This window comes from Staurois parvus, unplaced genomic scaffold (assembly GCF_062004578.1).
Source record: "Staurois parvus isolate SC_StPar_1 unplaced genomic scaffold, SC_StPar_1.0 ptg001612l, whole genome shotgun sequence".
Taxonomy (NCBI): domain Eukaryota; kingdom Metazoa; phylum Chordata; class Amphibia; order Anura; family Ranidae; genus Staurois; species Staurois parvus.
Genome location: NW_028319408.1, coordinates 247,064 through 264,328, shown reverse-complemented (window position 1 = coordinate 264,328; position 17,265 = coordinate 247,064). Strand labels below are relative to the sequence as shown.

At 50.8% G+C, this 17,265-nt stretch overlaps 1 protein-coding gene across 1 annotated transcript; it reads left to right on the top strand.

The window, feature by feature from the left end:
* Positions 1-2,946: 2,946 nt before the first annotated feature.
* On the top strand, positions 2,947-17,039 carry ING4 (inhibitor of growth family member 4; the record flags this gene model as incomplete). Its single annotated transcript, XM_089663004.1, has 5 exons — positions 2,947-3,061; positions 5,855-5,963; positions 6,039-6,183; positions 13,284-13,345; positions 15,437-17,039. Coding segments are annotated over 5 exons (471 nt in total), but the record flags the coding sequence as incomplete, so codon positions are not given.
* Positions 17,040-17,265: the final 226 nt, after the last annotated feature.

Genomic DNA, 17,265 nt, shown 5'->3' with positions numbered 1-17,265 from the left:
CGACAGCCTTAGTGGCTGAGGAGCACCATGGTAGTTGATTGAAGCTTCCAGTCGGAATATCTGCTTGACTGTACATCCCCTACATCCTGTGTATCCCGTACATCCCCTGCATCCTTTACATCCTGTACAATCACCTACATTCCGTACATCCCCTGCATCCTGTACAATCGCCTACATCCCGTACAATCCCCTACATCCCGTATAATCCTGTACAATCCCCTACATCCTGTACAATCCCCTACATCCCGTACAATCCCCTACATCCCGTACAGTCCCCTACATCCCGTACAGTCCCCTACATCCCGTACAATCCCCTACATCCCGTATAATCCTGTACAATCCCCTACATCCCGTATAATCCTGTACAGTCCCCTACATCCCGTACAGTCCCCTACATCCCGTACAGTCCCCTACATCCCGTACAATCCCCTACATCCCGTATAATCCTGTACAATCCCCTACATCCTGTACAATCCCCTACATCCCGTACAGTCCCCTACATCCCGTACATCCCATACACCCTGTACGGCAAGCAGATAGATCTGTAGAAGACCTGCATGACATCAGTGATCTACTGATCGCTGGTGCAATACTTTCCAGGCTCCTGTAGACAAAAGTAATAAATGCACATTTTTTTACCTGCAAAAAAAAAATGTGCATTTATTACTTTTGTCTATAAGGTGAACTTATCTTTTAAAATCACTTTTTTTTTTTTTTTTTTTTTTTTTGCATTGCAGCCTGAAATGAAGATAGACAGCTTTTGTTTTATCCAGCTGAAAGAACACCAACATGCCAGGAAAAAACTAAAACAAAACCCCAGAATTACTGAGTTGGAAAAAGGATCCCCCCCCCTTGTGTCAGTGTTTTGTTGAACCCTCTTTTGCTTTAATTCCAGCTTTTAGTCTGTTGGGAGATGTCTCCACTAACTTTGCACAGCTAGACTTTGCAACATATGCCCACTCTTCTTTGCATAACTGCATTCACTATATCCGCTCTCCCTGGACCCTGCATTCGCTATATCTGCTCTCCCCGGACCCCCATTCGCTATATCTGCTCTCCCCGGACCCCCCATTCGCTATATCCGCTCTCCCCGGACCCCCCATTCGCTATATCCGCTCTCCCCGGACCCCCCATTCGCTATATCCGCTCTCCCCGGACCCCCCATTCGCTATATCCGCTCTCCCCGGACCCCCCATTCGCTATATCCGCTCTCCCCGGACCCCCCATTCGCTATATCCGCTCTCCCCGGACCCCCCATTCGCTATATCCGCTCTCCCCGGACCCCCCATTCGCTATATCCGCTCTCCCCGGACCCCCCATTCGCTATATCCGCTCTCCCCGGACCCCCCATTCGCTATATCCGCTCTCCCCGGACCCCCCATTCGCTATATCCGCTCTCCCCGGACCCCCATTCGCTATATCCGCTCTCCCCGGACCCCCCATTCGCTATATCCGCTCTCCCCGGACCCCCCATTCGCTATATCCGCTCTCCCCGGACCCCCCATTCGCTATATCCGCTCTCCCCGGACCCCCCATTCGCTATATCCGCTCTCCCCGGACCCCCCATTCGCTATATCCGCTCTCCCCGGACCCCCCATTCGCTATATCCGCTCTCCCCGGACCCCCCATTCGCTATATCCGCTCTCCCCGGACCCCCCATTCGCTATATCCGCTCTCCCCGGACCCCCCATTCGCTATATCCGCTCTCCCCGGACCCCCCATTCGCTATATCCGCTCTCCCCGGACCCCCCATTCGCTATATCCGCTCTCCCCGGACCCCCATTCGCTATATCCGCTCTCCCCGACCCCCCATTCGCTATATCCGCTCTCCCCGGACCCCCCATTCGCTATATCCGCTCTCCCCGGACCCCCCATTCGCTATATCCGCTCTCCCCGGACCCCCCATTCGCTATATCCGCTCTCCCCGGACCCCGCATTCGCTATATCCGCTCTCCCCGGACCCCGCATTCGCTATATCCGCTCTCCCCGGACCCCGCATTTGCTATATCCGCTCTCCCACAGTACAGAGAACATGGAAGTGCAATTATTTTAGTAAATATAAACTGCTAAATTAATTTTCTCAACAGCAGTATATAGCAGTCTTTTGACTTCTATCAGTGTCCAGCAGAGCACTGGTTAAAGCTTGTAGGAGGAGCTTTCTTTCTGCTCTAGGAGGCTGCAGAACCCCTGACCTCTGTCTGGACAGTGCTGATTGGCCCTGTGTTGATCACATGCAGGAAAAAAAAAAACTTTTCTAGCAATACACAACAAACTGAGCATGTGCAGAGTGACTCCACACGATATGTCTTATCAGGTGATAAGAGGAGGACACTTTAAGAAGGGGAGGATCAGAGAAGACAGGATCAAACAGTATTTTTACACAATGCAGAGGATTAACCCCTTAGGTCCCACAGTGAGTATACCAAGCATGCTTTACTGCATCTACAGGCTGATTGTACTGTTGTGGGTTTAGTAACACTTTAAATGAGCTCCTAAAAAATAAATTGCTAGGCAGTAGAGCTTTTATGGCAGACTTTGTATGTCTCTTCCCCTAGCAATTCTTTCTGCATTTCCAGAGGCACATACCATGGGCAGTGCACATTTGCGGTCTATGAGAGAATGGCGCCAGGAGATAATAAAACCGCCACGTGCAAGGGCAGGATATATATTGTCAAAAGAGAGAGGATACCGACCTGAAAAAAGGAGCTGAGAAGAAGGCAGCAGTGACGGGGGGGGGGGGGGGGGGGCCAGGGAGCTGTCAGTGCTGGAGCTGCAAATCCCGGAGGTCATTCCGCCACAATGTGCCAGCTTGCTATGGAGAGTTCCATACTTTGGCTGGAGCTGCCAACTCTTGGCTACTTTACAGCTCTGCTGCAAGGCAGGTTTGCTTTAGTGGACATGGGTGGGTTTTACTGTTTTTAAATCTTTATTTTCCCTGTCCCCCAGGTAGATAAACACATTCGGAGGCTGGACACGGACCTGGCTCGGTTCGAAGCTGACCTGAAGGAGAAGCATATTGAGTCCAGTGATTACGACAGCTGCTCCAGCAAAGGGAAAAAGAGTGAGTGGCTGACCATGACCATTCAATTTGTTGTTGATTCATAGTTCATGCTCATTGAAGGTCTCTAGGTGTGGCTCAGCGGGGGGTCGTGTGGGAGCTCAGCGGGGGGTCGTGTGGGAGCTCAACGGGGGGGGGGGGTCGTGTGGGAGCTCAACGGGGGGGGGGGGGTCGTGTGGGAGCTCAACGGGGGGGGGGGTCGTGTGGGAGCTCAACGGGTGGGGGGGTCGTGTGGGAGCTCAACGGGGGGGGGGGGGGTCGTGTGGGAGCTCAACGGGGGGGGGGGGTCGTGTGGGAGCTCAACGGGGGGGGGGGGTCGTGTGGGAGCTCAACGGGGGGGGGGTCGTGTGGGAGCTCAACGGGGGGGGTCGTGTGGGAGCTCGGGGGGGGGGGGGGAGGATCGTGCGGGAGCTCAGCCGGGGGTCGTGTCGGAGCTCAGTAGGGCTGTAAAAGCAATCATTTCTCTTTATCTCTGGATGCATTCTTGCAACCGTTGAGAAATACTGAGAGAGCTGTGATTGGTCACATGGTACAAGGCTGTTGTGAATAGCCCTGTACCATGTGATCTCTGTGATCATTCACAGATTTCACACGTAGTAAGCAATGATGTCAGAAGTGACATCTTGCTTACACCTATTCATGTGATCACTGATTGCCCAATCAGTGATCACATGATCGGGACCTCATACAGAGGGTCCTGTACAATGATCGGACACAGTGAGCACCGGATCCCAGGGAGCATGCAAAATCCAAAATGGCAGGCGCCGTTTATGAACGGCAACCCGCCCCTGCGCTGCCACCGTCCGGCCGTTTATATACATGGGCCAGACGGGAAGTGGTTAATTCAATAATATAATCAAACCAAAAACACTGAAATGTGAAATAGAGCGCCAAGTTCGCACATCGCTGAGCAAAGTCGCAGAATCGTTTTCAGAGTCTGATGAGGAATTTTCCCCACGAATCATTATCACTCAATTCTGCAAGTGGTTCTGATTTACTATCGCTGTTCTCTAGCCGGTCTAAAACCGCGTCTGACCTAAAGGGACGCTTTTTGGACGCCATGGACGTTTCTCAGTTTCCAGGCAGAAAGAACAGTAAAAATGCAGGCAGGGCGCCGGACAAAGCACTCGGGACAAAATGTATGTGAAATGGTTTGATACAGGAATGGAATACTATCAGATTACAGTGTATTGTGTGAATGTCAAATTTTTACTATTTTGAATCTCCCGCCTGTTTCCCCCCCCCCCCCTACCCCCATTCATCCGGACGCTCGCAGGGAATGGAACCCGGAAGACTGATGCCAGCATCGGCCGGAGGACATGGCCAGGGGACACAGCGGGAGGACCTCGCGGGATCGTGGGACAAGGTAAGGCTCGAGTGATCTCTGCAGTGTAATCCCGAGTGTTGCTCGGGGTTACCGCTTCTAATACTGAAATTAACCCCGAGCCACACTCGGGATTACCACCTGGAAGGTTAATTAACCGCTGTAGCAGGAATACAGCTATAGGGCGATGGGGGTGCGCAAATATATATACAGGCGTACCTCGGTTTACTAATTTAATACGTTCTCCGGGACGTTTCGTATTGTGCAAAATTCGTAAACCGAAACACGGTTTCCCATAGGAATGCATTGACAACCAATTAATCCGTTCCGGAGGTCAGAAATAAGTAAAATAAAAGTCTTTTATCTGTTCAAAACTCTTTATAAAGTGCACTTTAAAGGCATAAATACTGTACAGGGACATGATTAATCAAGTATTAACTCGATGCAGAAACCGCTACAACACCTCCACACTCGACGCCACGTGCTACCATAGACTCCAGCATGCACGGGTGCAGCGCTATAAACCTCCCAGGCGCAATGCATCCTGGGGAAACTTACTTTGTATTGCGAAAAAAAATTTGTAAACCGAGGCATTATTTTCAATGGATCTCAATTAATCGTAAACCAAAAATGACATTACATAGTTAGTCTGGCTGAAAAATTACAAAAGTCCATCCAGTTCAACCATAACTGCAACACCATTCACAGCCTCACCTGTTGATCACTGCTTTGTATGGCTCTGTATAGCACAGCCATGCAAAGCAGTGTGCTTACAGTGTAAAGTAAAAAATCTTCAGGGGGGCAAGTGGTTTATGGCAATAAAACCTGGAAGCTGATTGGTTTCTATGCAGAAGTGAGACGGATTTTGAACCCTCCAGCTTTACCAAATAAACCCCACAATATGGGCATGTGTCCATATGAGGGCACTGACGCTACCATTATTCCACCCCTTTGTATACAAGTTCTATGGGGTGGGAAATTATCTGCATTTTTATCTCATTATTTTACCGGAAAGGTAACAAGTATCTGGAACACACAAAACTCAAAGGTGGACATGGACTGAGTTGGGAAATGTTGGCAGGGAGATCACACAGTTGCAGTACTGCAGGGCTGGAGTGTGAGAGGAAGAAGCAGCACAAGAAGCCTAACAGTCCATTTGCTGACGAAGCATGCTAATAGGAGGAGAGAGCAGAGTGACAGAGAGAGGAGCCCATCGCTGTGCTGTTTCTCCTTTTACTGTCCAATCACAGGCTGGGGGTGGGTCCAGGATGATTTAGGCTTAGAGGAAGTGGGTTGAATGATGTTGGCCTCAGACTGAGGACCTCAGCGAGACGCAATGTTCTGCAAGGGAAATCTCTAGATCGAATCTGAATATTACACAAAATGCTGGCTTTGATTTTTCATTTTTACTTAGTTTTTTGCTGGAATTTAGCTTTTACCCCAGACTTACACTCTGCTTATTCTCTCTGCAGAAGGAAGAGGCCAAAAAGAGAAGAAAGCCCCAAAGGTTAAGTCAAAGGTCAAAAATTCTGACGATGAGACGGCAAAAAGCGGTCAGAAGAAAATCAAACTCGTTCAGACGTGAGTGATCCGTTGGGTTTATTCATTGGCCCATGTATCCTGCACCAGTGCTGACCCTTCTCCTTTCCTCCCCAGGACAGAGTACGGGACCCCAGCTACTAACTTCACCAAAGTCCACCCATCCGATGTGCTCGATATGCCAGTGGATCCCAATGAGCCCACGTACTGTCTGTGCCATCAGGTGTCCTACGGAGAGATGATCGGCTGTGATAACCCAGATGTAAGCGTGTGTGCAGTCAGCTCTTTAACTGTTTTGCTGCCAGAGCATCTCAGGTTACATAAAACCCCCAAAATAGTATATATTGTCTGAAATCTGGTGGTTGTCACAATTTTTGTTATGTCACACGATATTATCGTCATGAATAATCGCTCTCCCGCCACCCTATAGTAGAAGTACAGACCGGTAGGGCTGCGCAAAATCACGTGTGTGTGTATGTATGTATGTGTGTGGCTATATAGATGTGTGTATGTGCATAATATATATATGTGTGTGTGTGTGTGTATATATATGTATGTGTATATGGGTATATATATATATATGTGTGTGTGTGTGTGTGTGTGTGTGTATATATATGTATGTATGTGTATATATATATAATGTATGTATATATATATTATGTATGTGTGTGTGTATATATATATATATATATATATATATATATATATATATATATATATATATATATATGTGTGTGTATGTATGTATGTATTATGTGTGTGTATGTATATATATATATACATACATACATACATACATACATACATACATACATACATACATACATACATACATACATACATACACACACAGTGGGGCAAAAAAGTATATAGTCACCACCAATTGTGTAAGTTCTCCCACTTACAGAGATGAGAGAGGCCTGTAATTGGCATCATAGGGAGACCTCAACTATGAGATACAAAATGAGAAAACAAATCCAGACAATCACATTGGCTGATCTGGAAAGAATTTATTTGCAAATTATGGTGGAAAATAAGTATTTGGTCAGCTACAAACAAGCAAGATTTCTGGCTCTCACAGACCTGGACCTTCTTCTTTAAGAGGCTCCTCTGTCCTGCACTCATTGCCTGTATCAATGGCACCTGTTTGAACTTGTTATCAGTATAAAAGACACCTGTCCACAACCTCAAACAGTCACACTCCAAACTCCACTATGGTGAAGACCAAAGAGCTGTCGAAGGACACCAGAAACAAAATTGTAGACCTGCACCAGGCTGGGAAGACTGAATCTGCAATAGGCAAGCAGCTTGGTGTGAACAAATCAACTGTGGGAGCAATGATTAGAAAATGGAAGGCATACAAGACCACTGATAATCTCCCTCGATCTGGGGCTCCACGCAAGATCTCACCCCGTGGGGTCACAATGATCACAAGAACGGTGAGCAAAAATCCCAGGACCACACGGGGGGACCTAGTGAATGACCTGCAGAGAGCTGGGACCAACGTAACAAAGGCTACCATCAGTAACACGCTACGCCGCCAGGGACTCAGATCCTGCAGTGCCAGACGTGTCCCCCTGCTTAAGCCAGTACATGTCCGGGCCCATCTGAAGTTTGCTAGAGAGCATTTGGATGATCCAGAAGAGGATTGGGAGAATGTCATATGGTCAGATGAAACCAAAATAGAACTGTTTGGTAGAAACACAACTCGTCGTGTTTGGAGGAGAGAGAATGCTGAGTTGCATCCAAAGAACACCATACCTACTGTGAAGCATGGGGGTGGCAACATCATGCTTTGGGGCTGTTTCTCCGCAAAGGGACCAGGACGACTGATCCATGTACAGCACAGAATGAATGGGGCCATGTATCGTGAGATTTTGAGTGCAAACCTCCTTCCATCAGCAAGGGCATTGAAGATGAAACGTGGCTGGGTCTTCCAACATGACTATTATTATTATTATTATTATACAGTATTTATAAAGCGCCAATAGTTGGCTCAGCGCTGTACATTAACAAGGGGGACAGAACATGTGACAGAACAATACCAATACAATGCAAAACATGAGGGGATCGAGGGCCCTGCTCTTTCGAGCTTACAATCTAGGAGGGAGGGGGTGGTGGCACAGGAGGAGATAGCTGTGGGGGATGGAGTGGTAGGAAGAGTGGAGGAGGTCGGCAAGTTAGCAGGGGTGGGGTAGGCTTCCCTGAAGAGATGGGTTTTCAGGGTGCGCCTAAAGGAGAGGAGAGTAGGTGATAATCTGATGGGTTGGGGCAGGAAGTTCCAGAGGATGGGTGACGTCCTGGAGGCGGGCATGGGAGGAGGAGACCAGGGAACTAGAGAGAAGGAGGTCTTGTGAGGAGCGGAGTGTGCGTGTTGGGCGGTACTTGGATATTAGGTCAGTGATGTAGTTCGGGGCAGTATGGTGGACAGCTTTGTACGTCAGCGTTAGGATTTTGAATTTGATCCGTTGCGCAATCGGGAGCCAGTGGAGGGATTGGCAGAGGGGGGTGGCGGAGATGGAGCGGTTGGAAAGGTGAATGAGTCTGGCAGCCGTATTCAGGATGGACTGAAGCAGGGATAGCCAGCGGCGAGGCAGGCCAGTGAGGAGGGAGTTGCAGTAGTCGAGTCGTGATATGATGAGGGAGTGGATGAGCTGTTTAGTGGTTTCTGGGGTTAGGAACGTGGGCATTTTGGCGATGTTGCGGAGGTGGAGTCTGCACGAGTTTGTTAAAGATTGGACTTGGGGCTGGAAGGATAGGTTGGAGTCCAGAATGAAACCCAGTACTCTGGCCTGCAGGGCGGGTTTGATGGTAGCGTTGTTGGATGTGACGGAGAAATCAATGGGGGGTGGTGTCCGGACTGGGGGGGAGGAAGACAAGAAACTCGGTTTTGGAGAGGTTCAATTTAAGGAAGTGGAGCGACATCCAGTCTGATATGTCGCTCAGTAGGTGTGTGATTCGGGCTGAGACCAAGGGGGTGAGGTGGGGGGTTGAGAGATAGATTTGTGTGTCGTCGGCATAGAGATGGTAGTTGAAGCCGTGAGAGTGTATGAGTTGGCCAAGGGAGGAGGTATAGATGGAGAAGAGAAGGGGCCCGAGGACAGAGCCTTGGTGGTAGCATTATAGGTAACGCTGAAGGAGCGTTGTGACAGGTAGGATGAGAGCCAGGAGAGAGCAGAATCTCTGAGGCCCAGGGAGTGTAGTTTTTTGAGGAGGAGGGGGTGGTCGACTGTGTCGAAGGCCGCAGAGAGGTCAAGGAGTAGGAGCACTGAATAGTGGCCATTAGCTTTGGCAGTTAGCAGGTCGTTGGAGAGTTTGAGTAAGGCAGATTCGGTGGAGTGTAGGGGACGGAAGCCGGACTGTAGGGGATCGAGGAGGTTGTTGTCGTTGAGGTGAGAGCATAGGCGGGTGTAGACTAGGCGCTCGAGGAGTTTAGATGTAAATGGGAGCAGGGAGATGGGTCTGAGGTTGTTCGGGTCATTGGGGTCCAGGGAGGGCTTTTTAAGTATGGGGGTGATGTGTGCATGTTTCAGAGGGGAGGGGAAAGTGCCTGAGGAGAGGGAGAGATTGAAAATGTGGGTGAGGGAGCGTAGGATGGAGGAGGAGGAAGGTCGTAGGAGTTGTGAGGGGATAGGGTCGAGGGGGCAGGTGGTGAGGCGGGCATCAGAGAGGATCTTGGAGACTTCCTCGATGGTAGTAAGGTCAAAGGTGCGGAGTGTGGGGGGAGCTTCAGTATGAGGAATGTAGGGTGGGGTGGAAGAGGAGGTCAGAGCAGTGGTGGGGCCGTGGGAGAGGGGTGATGAGGGGGTAGCTGAGTGAGGGTGAAGGGGGTTGGAGAGAGTTTGAGCAGCGACGAAGTCCCTGTGGGTTATGTCGAGGGGGAGGGGGGATAAGGGGGTAGCTGTGTGAGAGGGGACGGGTTGAGAGGGTGTGTGAGTTGCGGCAATGTCCTTGCGAATTGTGTCAATCTTGTTTTTGAAGTGATTGGCAATCTCAAGGGCAGTGAGTGAGGTGCTGGGTGGAGGTGGGGGTGGAGAGAGTAGAGAGTTGAAGGCAGAGAAGAGTAGGTGAGGATTGGAGGAGAGGGCCTTGATGAGGGTCAAGAAGTAGGCCTGTTTGGCAGCATGGAGGGAGGAGGTGTAGGTGCGGAAGGCAGATTTATAGCGGGTGAAGGCTTGTTGGGATTTGGTTTTGCGCCATAGTCGCTCCAGGGCACGACTTTGTCGTTTGAGGGTTTTGGTGTGATTAGTCTGCCAGGGCTGGAGCGGTCGGGGTCTGATGTTGCGTGTGGTTAAAGGCGCTAGTGAGTCAAGGGCTGTTGAGAGCGCATTGTTGTAGGCGGTCAAAGCCAAGTCGGGGCAGGACAGGGGGAGGATGCGGTCGTGGAGTTGGTCAGCTGCAGAGTGGAGGGAGGCAGGGTTAAGGTTGCGGAGGTTACGGCTGTTAGTAGTGTGACATTTGGAGGGGTAGGCGTTGGAGGACGAGGAGATAGAGAAGGTGATCAGGTTGTGGTCAGAGAGAGGGAAGGGGGTGTTAGTGAGGTTGTGGGGAGCGCAGCGGTTGGAGAAGACAAGGTCCAGGATATTTCCGTCAGAGTGGGTGGTGGATTGTATGCACTGTGCAAGTGCAAAGGAGGAGGTTAGGTGGAGGAGACGGGCTGTGTCTGGGTTGTCGAGGTTGACAGGGATGTTGAAATCCCCAAGGATGATGGTGGGTAGCTCAGAGGAGAGGAAGAAGGGTAGCCAGGAGGAGAAGTCATCCAGGAAGCGGGGTATAGATCCAGGAGGCCGGTATATCACAGCAATCTTCAGGGGGGTTGGGGAGAATAGTCGGACGCAGTGGGCCTCGAAGGAGGAGAAGGATAGGGAGGGGGGGTTTGGGAGGACTCGGAAGGTGCTCTGCGGTGACAGGAGCAGACCAACCCCACCACCTTTACAACCGTTAGGCCTGGGTGAGTGGGTCCAGGTGAGACCTCCGTAGGAGAGTGCAGCAGGGGAGGTAGAGTCAGTGGGCTGGATCCAGGTTTCCGTGATCGCTAGGAGGTTGAGGGAGCGGGAAACAAAGAGGTCGTGGATGGCGGTAAGCTTGTTGCACACCGAACGGGTGTTCAGGAGTGCACATGAAAACGGGGGGGAGATTTTAGGGAGCAGGGGGACAGATACTAAGTTGTGGGGGTTGCAGTAGGACGTGGAGGTGGGAGGGTGTTGAGCGGGTGAGGGAGGTGGAGGGCCAGGATTCGGGGAGATGTCCCCTGCGGCTAGGAGGAGGAGAAGGGTGAGAAAGGTGGCATGGGAGCGGGATGTGCAGGAGCGTGTGAAACTACTAGTGGAGGTGTTGGGGTCAGTGGGAGAGTGGAGTAATAGGAGGAGGTGGTGGGTGCCATAGAGGGGTGAGGGAAGCAGTGAGGACACAATATACAATTGTTTGGGAGGGGCAGAGGGATATAGTGAATGGATTTTGGGAATGGAGGAGAGGAAAATGAGAAGGAGTGGAAGAGGCATTTTGGGGAGGTGAAGAGAGCAATAGTAGGGAGATGATAGCAGTGAGGGGGAGATGTACAGGTTGTGGGGTGGAGCAGAGGGGTAAAGAAATGAGATTTGGGAACAGAGGATAGTAATATGATAGGGAGAAGAGGGGTGTATTATATAAAGGTACACAGAGTGGGACTCAGGCATGTAAGAGGTTTCCCAGGGTGTTTGCTTGCAGTCTTCCAGCATGCAGTAGAGTTTCTTGCTGTTGTGTCTTCCTGCTGCTTGGGTTCTCCTGCTTTAGTTCAACTGCTGCGTTTAACTGCTTCTTCTATGCACTCGTTCTAAGCCGCACTCAATCTGAAGCAGCACCCCCATCAGAGACTGTGCCCCCCATCAGAGATCTCCCCCATGAGCTGATCTAAATTTATAGGGAGATGCTCAAATGAGCATTCAACTCCACCCCAATTAGAAGCTGATAAGGATCACATGAGTAGTGAGGGATGTTTCCCTCAGGAAACAGACACCAGTCGTAAAACGGGTGCAGCTAAAGGTGAGAGCGACAATGATCCCAAACATACCGCCCGGGCAGCGAAGGAGTGGCTTCGTAAGAAGCATTTCTAGGTCCTGGAGTGGCCTAGCCAGTCTCCAGATCTCAACCCCATAGAAAACCTTTGGAGGGAGTTGAAAGTCCGTGTTGCCCAGCGACAGCCCCAAAACATCACTGCTCTAGAGGAGATCTGCATGGAGGATGGGCCAACATACCAGCAATAGTGTGTGCCAACCTTGTGAAGACTTCCAGGAAACGTCTGACCTCTGTCATTGCCAACAAAGGATATATAACAAAGTATTGACATGAACTTTTCATATTCACCAAATACTTATTTTCCACCATAATTTGCAAATAAATTCTTTCCAGATCAGCCAATGTGATTGTCTGGATTTGTTTTCTCATTTTGTCTCTCATAGTTGAGGTCTACCTATGATGCCAATTACAGGCCTCTCTCATCTCTGTAAGTGGGAGAACTTACAAAATTGGTGGCTGACTAAGTACTTTTTTTTTTGCCCCACTGTATATGTGTCTGTGTATAGATAGATATGTGTATGTGTATATATATATATATATATATATATGCACTGATGGGCGGCACTGATGATGCTGCACTGGTAGGCAGCAATGATGGGCACTGGTGGGTGGCACTGCTTGGCACAGGTGGGTGGCACTGGTGGGAAGCATTGCTGGGCACTGATCAGTGCCTATCTGTTCTCTGACAATTGCCGGTTATCGGCAGCACTTTTCTCATGCTGTGACAGCTTCAGGAAAGTGCAGCCGATAACCAACAACTGTATTTACCCGGTGATCTGCTGTGTCGTTGGACGCAGCTGATCACATGGTAAAAGGCCGCTGTGATTGGCCATTTACCTCATCACGTGATCAGCTAGGACACAGCAATCACAGAGATTGCCGGGTACGCACCGCTGGGGGTGCGTGGGAGGGTATCATATGACGCCCTCCCACAACTGGACAACTGCACTGTAGCCGTCATTTGACTATAACGCGGTTGGCGAGTGGTTAACTAACGTACATGGTCACTGCTGACCTAAGGTTGGCCTGTCCCTTCTGGGTGGGGGATGGTATTTCGAACGATCTATGAAACCTCTTTCCAGGCCCACGTACGATAATTCTGCCAGCAGTTTAAAAACTAAAACTGAATAGTTGCTGTTGGCCACACCCCTGCTGTTTCCCAACTTTATAGAGTAGACTTGTTGGTCTCTGCTCTCATCATGGGATAACTTGTAGCACATCGTTGAGTATTTTTCCTTTTCGGTCTATAATGTACCTTCTCTCATGTTTGTGTACTTTATTCTCACTGTCTTGGTTGTTCTTCCGCAGTGCTCCATTGAGTGGTTTCACTTTGCCTGTGTCGGGCTTGCTACAAAACCTCGTGGAAAATGGTGAGTCTGCCAATACCATACTGGTTATGTAACCATGCGCTCATGTTCCCTGTGTCTGTGTGTTTCTTCCTCCTTATGGCTGCCTCTCCACATTATGCTTTGTTGTCTCACCCCCTCAGTCCGTCTTCTGGCTGCTTTGGAGGACAGCAGACACAGAGGGGGCCGCGTCATAGGACGATGGACATGGGTGGGGTGGTGGTGATTGGAAGACGACAGGGGCGGGTTGTGAGTGCATAGAAGACAACGGGCATTGGGGGGCACTTTGGAGGATGACCAACACGGGGGGGTGCATTGGAGGACTACAGACTTGGGGGGGGGGGGGGGAAGGGCGCGATCAGGAAATGACGGGCACGGGGGGGCCACGTCGGAGGACGACAGTCATGGGGGGGTGGGGGAGCAGAGTGCGCATCAGAGAACGATAGACATGGAGTGGAGAGCGTGTGTTGGAGGCCGACGGGCACAGGGGTGGGTCGCTGCGCTGGAGGATGATGGGTATGAGGGGGTGGAGGGCACACATCAGAGGATGTCAGGCACTGGGAGAGCTGCATCGGAGGACGACAGGCACAGGGGGGGGGAAGAACTGCGTTGGAGGATGATGGGCTTGGGGGAGGGGGGCCACGTCGGAGGACGACAGTCATGGGGGGGTGGGGGAGCAGAGTGCGCATCAGAGAACGATAGTCATGGAGTGGAGAGCGTGCGTTGGAGGCCGACGGGCACAGGGGTGGGTCGCTGCGCTGGAGGATGATGGGTATGAGGGGGTGGAGGGCACACATCAGAGGATGTCAGGCACTGGGAGAGCTGCATCGGAGGACGACAGGCACAGGGGGGGGGAAGAACTGCGTTGGAGGATGATGGGCTTGGGGGAGGGGAACCTTGTCGGAGGATGACGGGCATGGGGGAAAGTCGAGTCGGTGTATGACTGGCACAGGGGAGAGCTCTGTCAGAGGATGACGGGCACGGGGGGGGGGGAGCTGCGTCGGAGGATGACGGCCACGGGGGGGAGCTGCTTCGGAGGAGGACGGGCACGGGGGGGGGGAGCTGCTTCGGAGGATGATGGGCACGGGGGGGGGAGCTGCGTCGGAGGATGACGGGCAAGAGGGGAGCTGCGTCGGAGGATGACGGGCACGGGAGGGAGCTGCGTCGGAGGATGACGGGCACGGGAGGGAGCTGCGTCGGAGGATGACGGGCACGGGGGGGAGCTGCGTCGGAGGATGACGGGCACGGGGGGGGAGCTGCTTCGGAGGATGACGGGCACGGGGGGAGCTGCGTCGGAGGATGACGGGCATGGGGGGGGGAGCTGCGTCGGAGGATGACGGGCACGGGGGGAGCTGCGTCGGAGGATGATGGGCACGGGGGGGGGAGCTGCTTCGGAGGAGGATGGGCACGGGGGGGGTCCTCCCTTGTTTTGTTTCCCTCAGAAATATCTCTCACTGCATCAGTCTTTGTCATTACCATTCCTTCCTGCTCCTCCGTACCATTGTACCATCCACTTGGCTCCTAGTGTCACCTTTCTGTCTCCTCCCCAACCCCCCATCCCCCCAGTTCCATCTCTCTTTTTTCCTTCCTTGTCTATTAAAGTGGAACTTTAATCAGAAAATGAAGTTCTGCTAGATCACTTCATGCTGGTCCCTTTTGCAGGTGTAGCTATATGAAACATTAAAATATAAGTGCCTATACTATTTAAAATCCAGTAATACACTGGTCTCACGCCGCTCTGCACATGCTCAGTTGCTCTTTATTTAAGGCACTATGCTGAAAATATAGAGGCCGATCTGCTGACAGCCTAACGATTTACTGCTGCTCAGGAGCTCTGGGCTGTAGCAAAATGGCCGCCTCCAGCAAGAAGAAACAAAGACAATGCTGGAGGCAATTTACAGCACAAACTCATTTTGGTGGCATAATTATTAATATGGAATGTATGTTCCTTGCTAAAGAACATTATTTTCTATCAGGTTGTTATGGGTAAAGTTCTGCTTTAGCATCTCCATTCTCAGTCTCCTCTTTCTGTTCTTGCCCCAGCATCTTATTGTTGATATCATTCCTTCACCTAGTCCTTTGTATTTACCGCTCCCCCTCCTTTCTTCTCTCTAGGTATTGTCCACGCTGCTCCCAGGAAAGGAAGAAGAAATAAGCACAGAGCAGGCTCCCCTTAGGGGAGAGAGCAGCGAGTATTTGGGTTGTGTGGTACCTGCATTTCTCTGTCTGTCTCAGGAGGAGTGAGTGCTGATCAGCCTGATGGGAGATATAGGCCATGTTTGTGACAGTATTAGACTTTTCCTCTCAGACCCTGCAGGAGGCGCACTCCCATAGTGACCGCATTCACTAGTGTTGGTTATTGGGACTACACACCATGCAGGGTCTGTCTCCAGCTCTTATCTGGACTTCTGTCCTTCTAATTCCCCATGCCTTCTTTGCTGATCTCTCCCATCCACCATTTTCAGGCTAATTTATTAAGGCAGAACCAAGAGCAGTGAGGATATGAAATGCAGTAGCCCCCAGCAGCCAATCAGAATGTATAAATTACAGTGGTCAGATTGCTGATTGGTTGACGCTGGATATTGGCCTCTGCCTTATTAGATGCCCCTGTTAATGTTGCCTGCTCTCCCCGTCCCATTGTATAATACTCCCAGCGGTTCTCTGTCTTTACCTTGTCCCATCTTGTAGAGTTCTTGGTTCTCGCCTCTTGTACATTTCTCTCTTGCCATGTAAACTACCTCCAAATTTTCTATTCCTGTTACAGATGGTCCTGCTGGGGCTTTTCTTACATTGTGACACACTCCTAAGCTGTGTTGCTATGAATTGTTTCCTTTTTTATTCTATATGAACCGGAAAATGGAAAAATGTGGTTACAAAACGCAAGCAGCTTCTGGTGCACCCCATAGAAAACACTACAAGTGCCATCACACTCCTCGGTTTCCTCCTCTTTACATTGGAGCGAATGTTTACATCTCCATCTCTCTCTCCACTAAAATGTCAACCTTTCCTTTGCCTTCTCATTTACCTTAAAGTGTATGTCTGGGCAGAATAAACAAGAAAAAACCATACTAAGGCTGCATGCCAGGTAATGTAAATTGGGCATAACCTTTTATTAATTGCATGGGTTGTTCCTTCCTTCTTTCTTCCTCTGTCCTTCTTCTTTCTTCCTCTGTCCTTCTTCTTTCTTTCTCTGTCCTTCTTCTTTCTTCCTCTGTCCTTCTTCCTTTCTTCCTCTGTCCTTCTTCCTTTCTTCCCCTTCCTTCCTTCCTTTCTCTCCCTCCACCCTTCCTTTCTCTCCCTCCACCCTTCCTTCCTTTCTCTCCCTCCACCCTTCCTTCCTTTCTCTCCCTCCACCCTTCCTTCCTTTCTCTCCCTCCACCCTTCCTTCCTTTCTCTCCCTCCACCCTTCCTTCCTTTCTCTCCCTCCACCCTTCCTTCCTTTCTCTCCCTCCACCCTTCCTTCCTTTCTCTCCCTCCACCCTTCCTTCCTTTCTCTCCCTCCACCCTTCCTTCCTTTCTCTCCCTCCACCCTTCCTTCCTTTCTCTCCCTCCACCCTTCCTTCCTTTCTCTCCCTCCACCCTTCCTTCCTTTCTCTCCCTCCACCCTTCCTTCCTTTCTCTCCCTCCACCCTTCCTTCCTTCCTTCCTTCCTTTCTCTCCCTCCACCCTTCCTTCCTTCCTTCCTTTCTCTCCCTCCACCCTTCCTTCCTTCCTTCCTTTCTCTCCCTCCACCCTTCCTTCCTTCCTTCCTTTCTCTCCCTCCACCCTTCCTTCCTTCCTTCCTTCCTTCCTTCCTTCCTTCCTTCCTTCCTTTCTCTCCCTCCACCCTTCCTTCCTTCCTTCCTTCCTTCCTTTCTCTCCCTCCACCCTTCCTTCCTTCCTTCCTTCCTTCCTTTCTCTCCCTCCACCCTTCCTTCCTTCCTTCCTTCCTTCCTTCCTTCCTT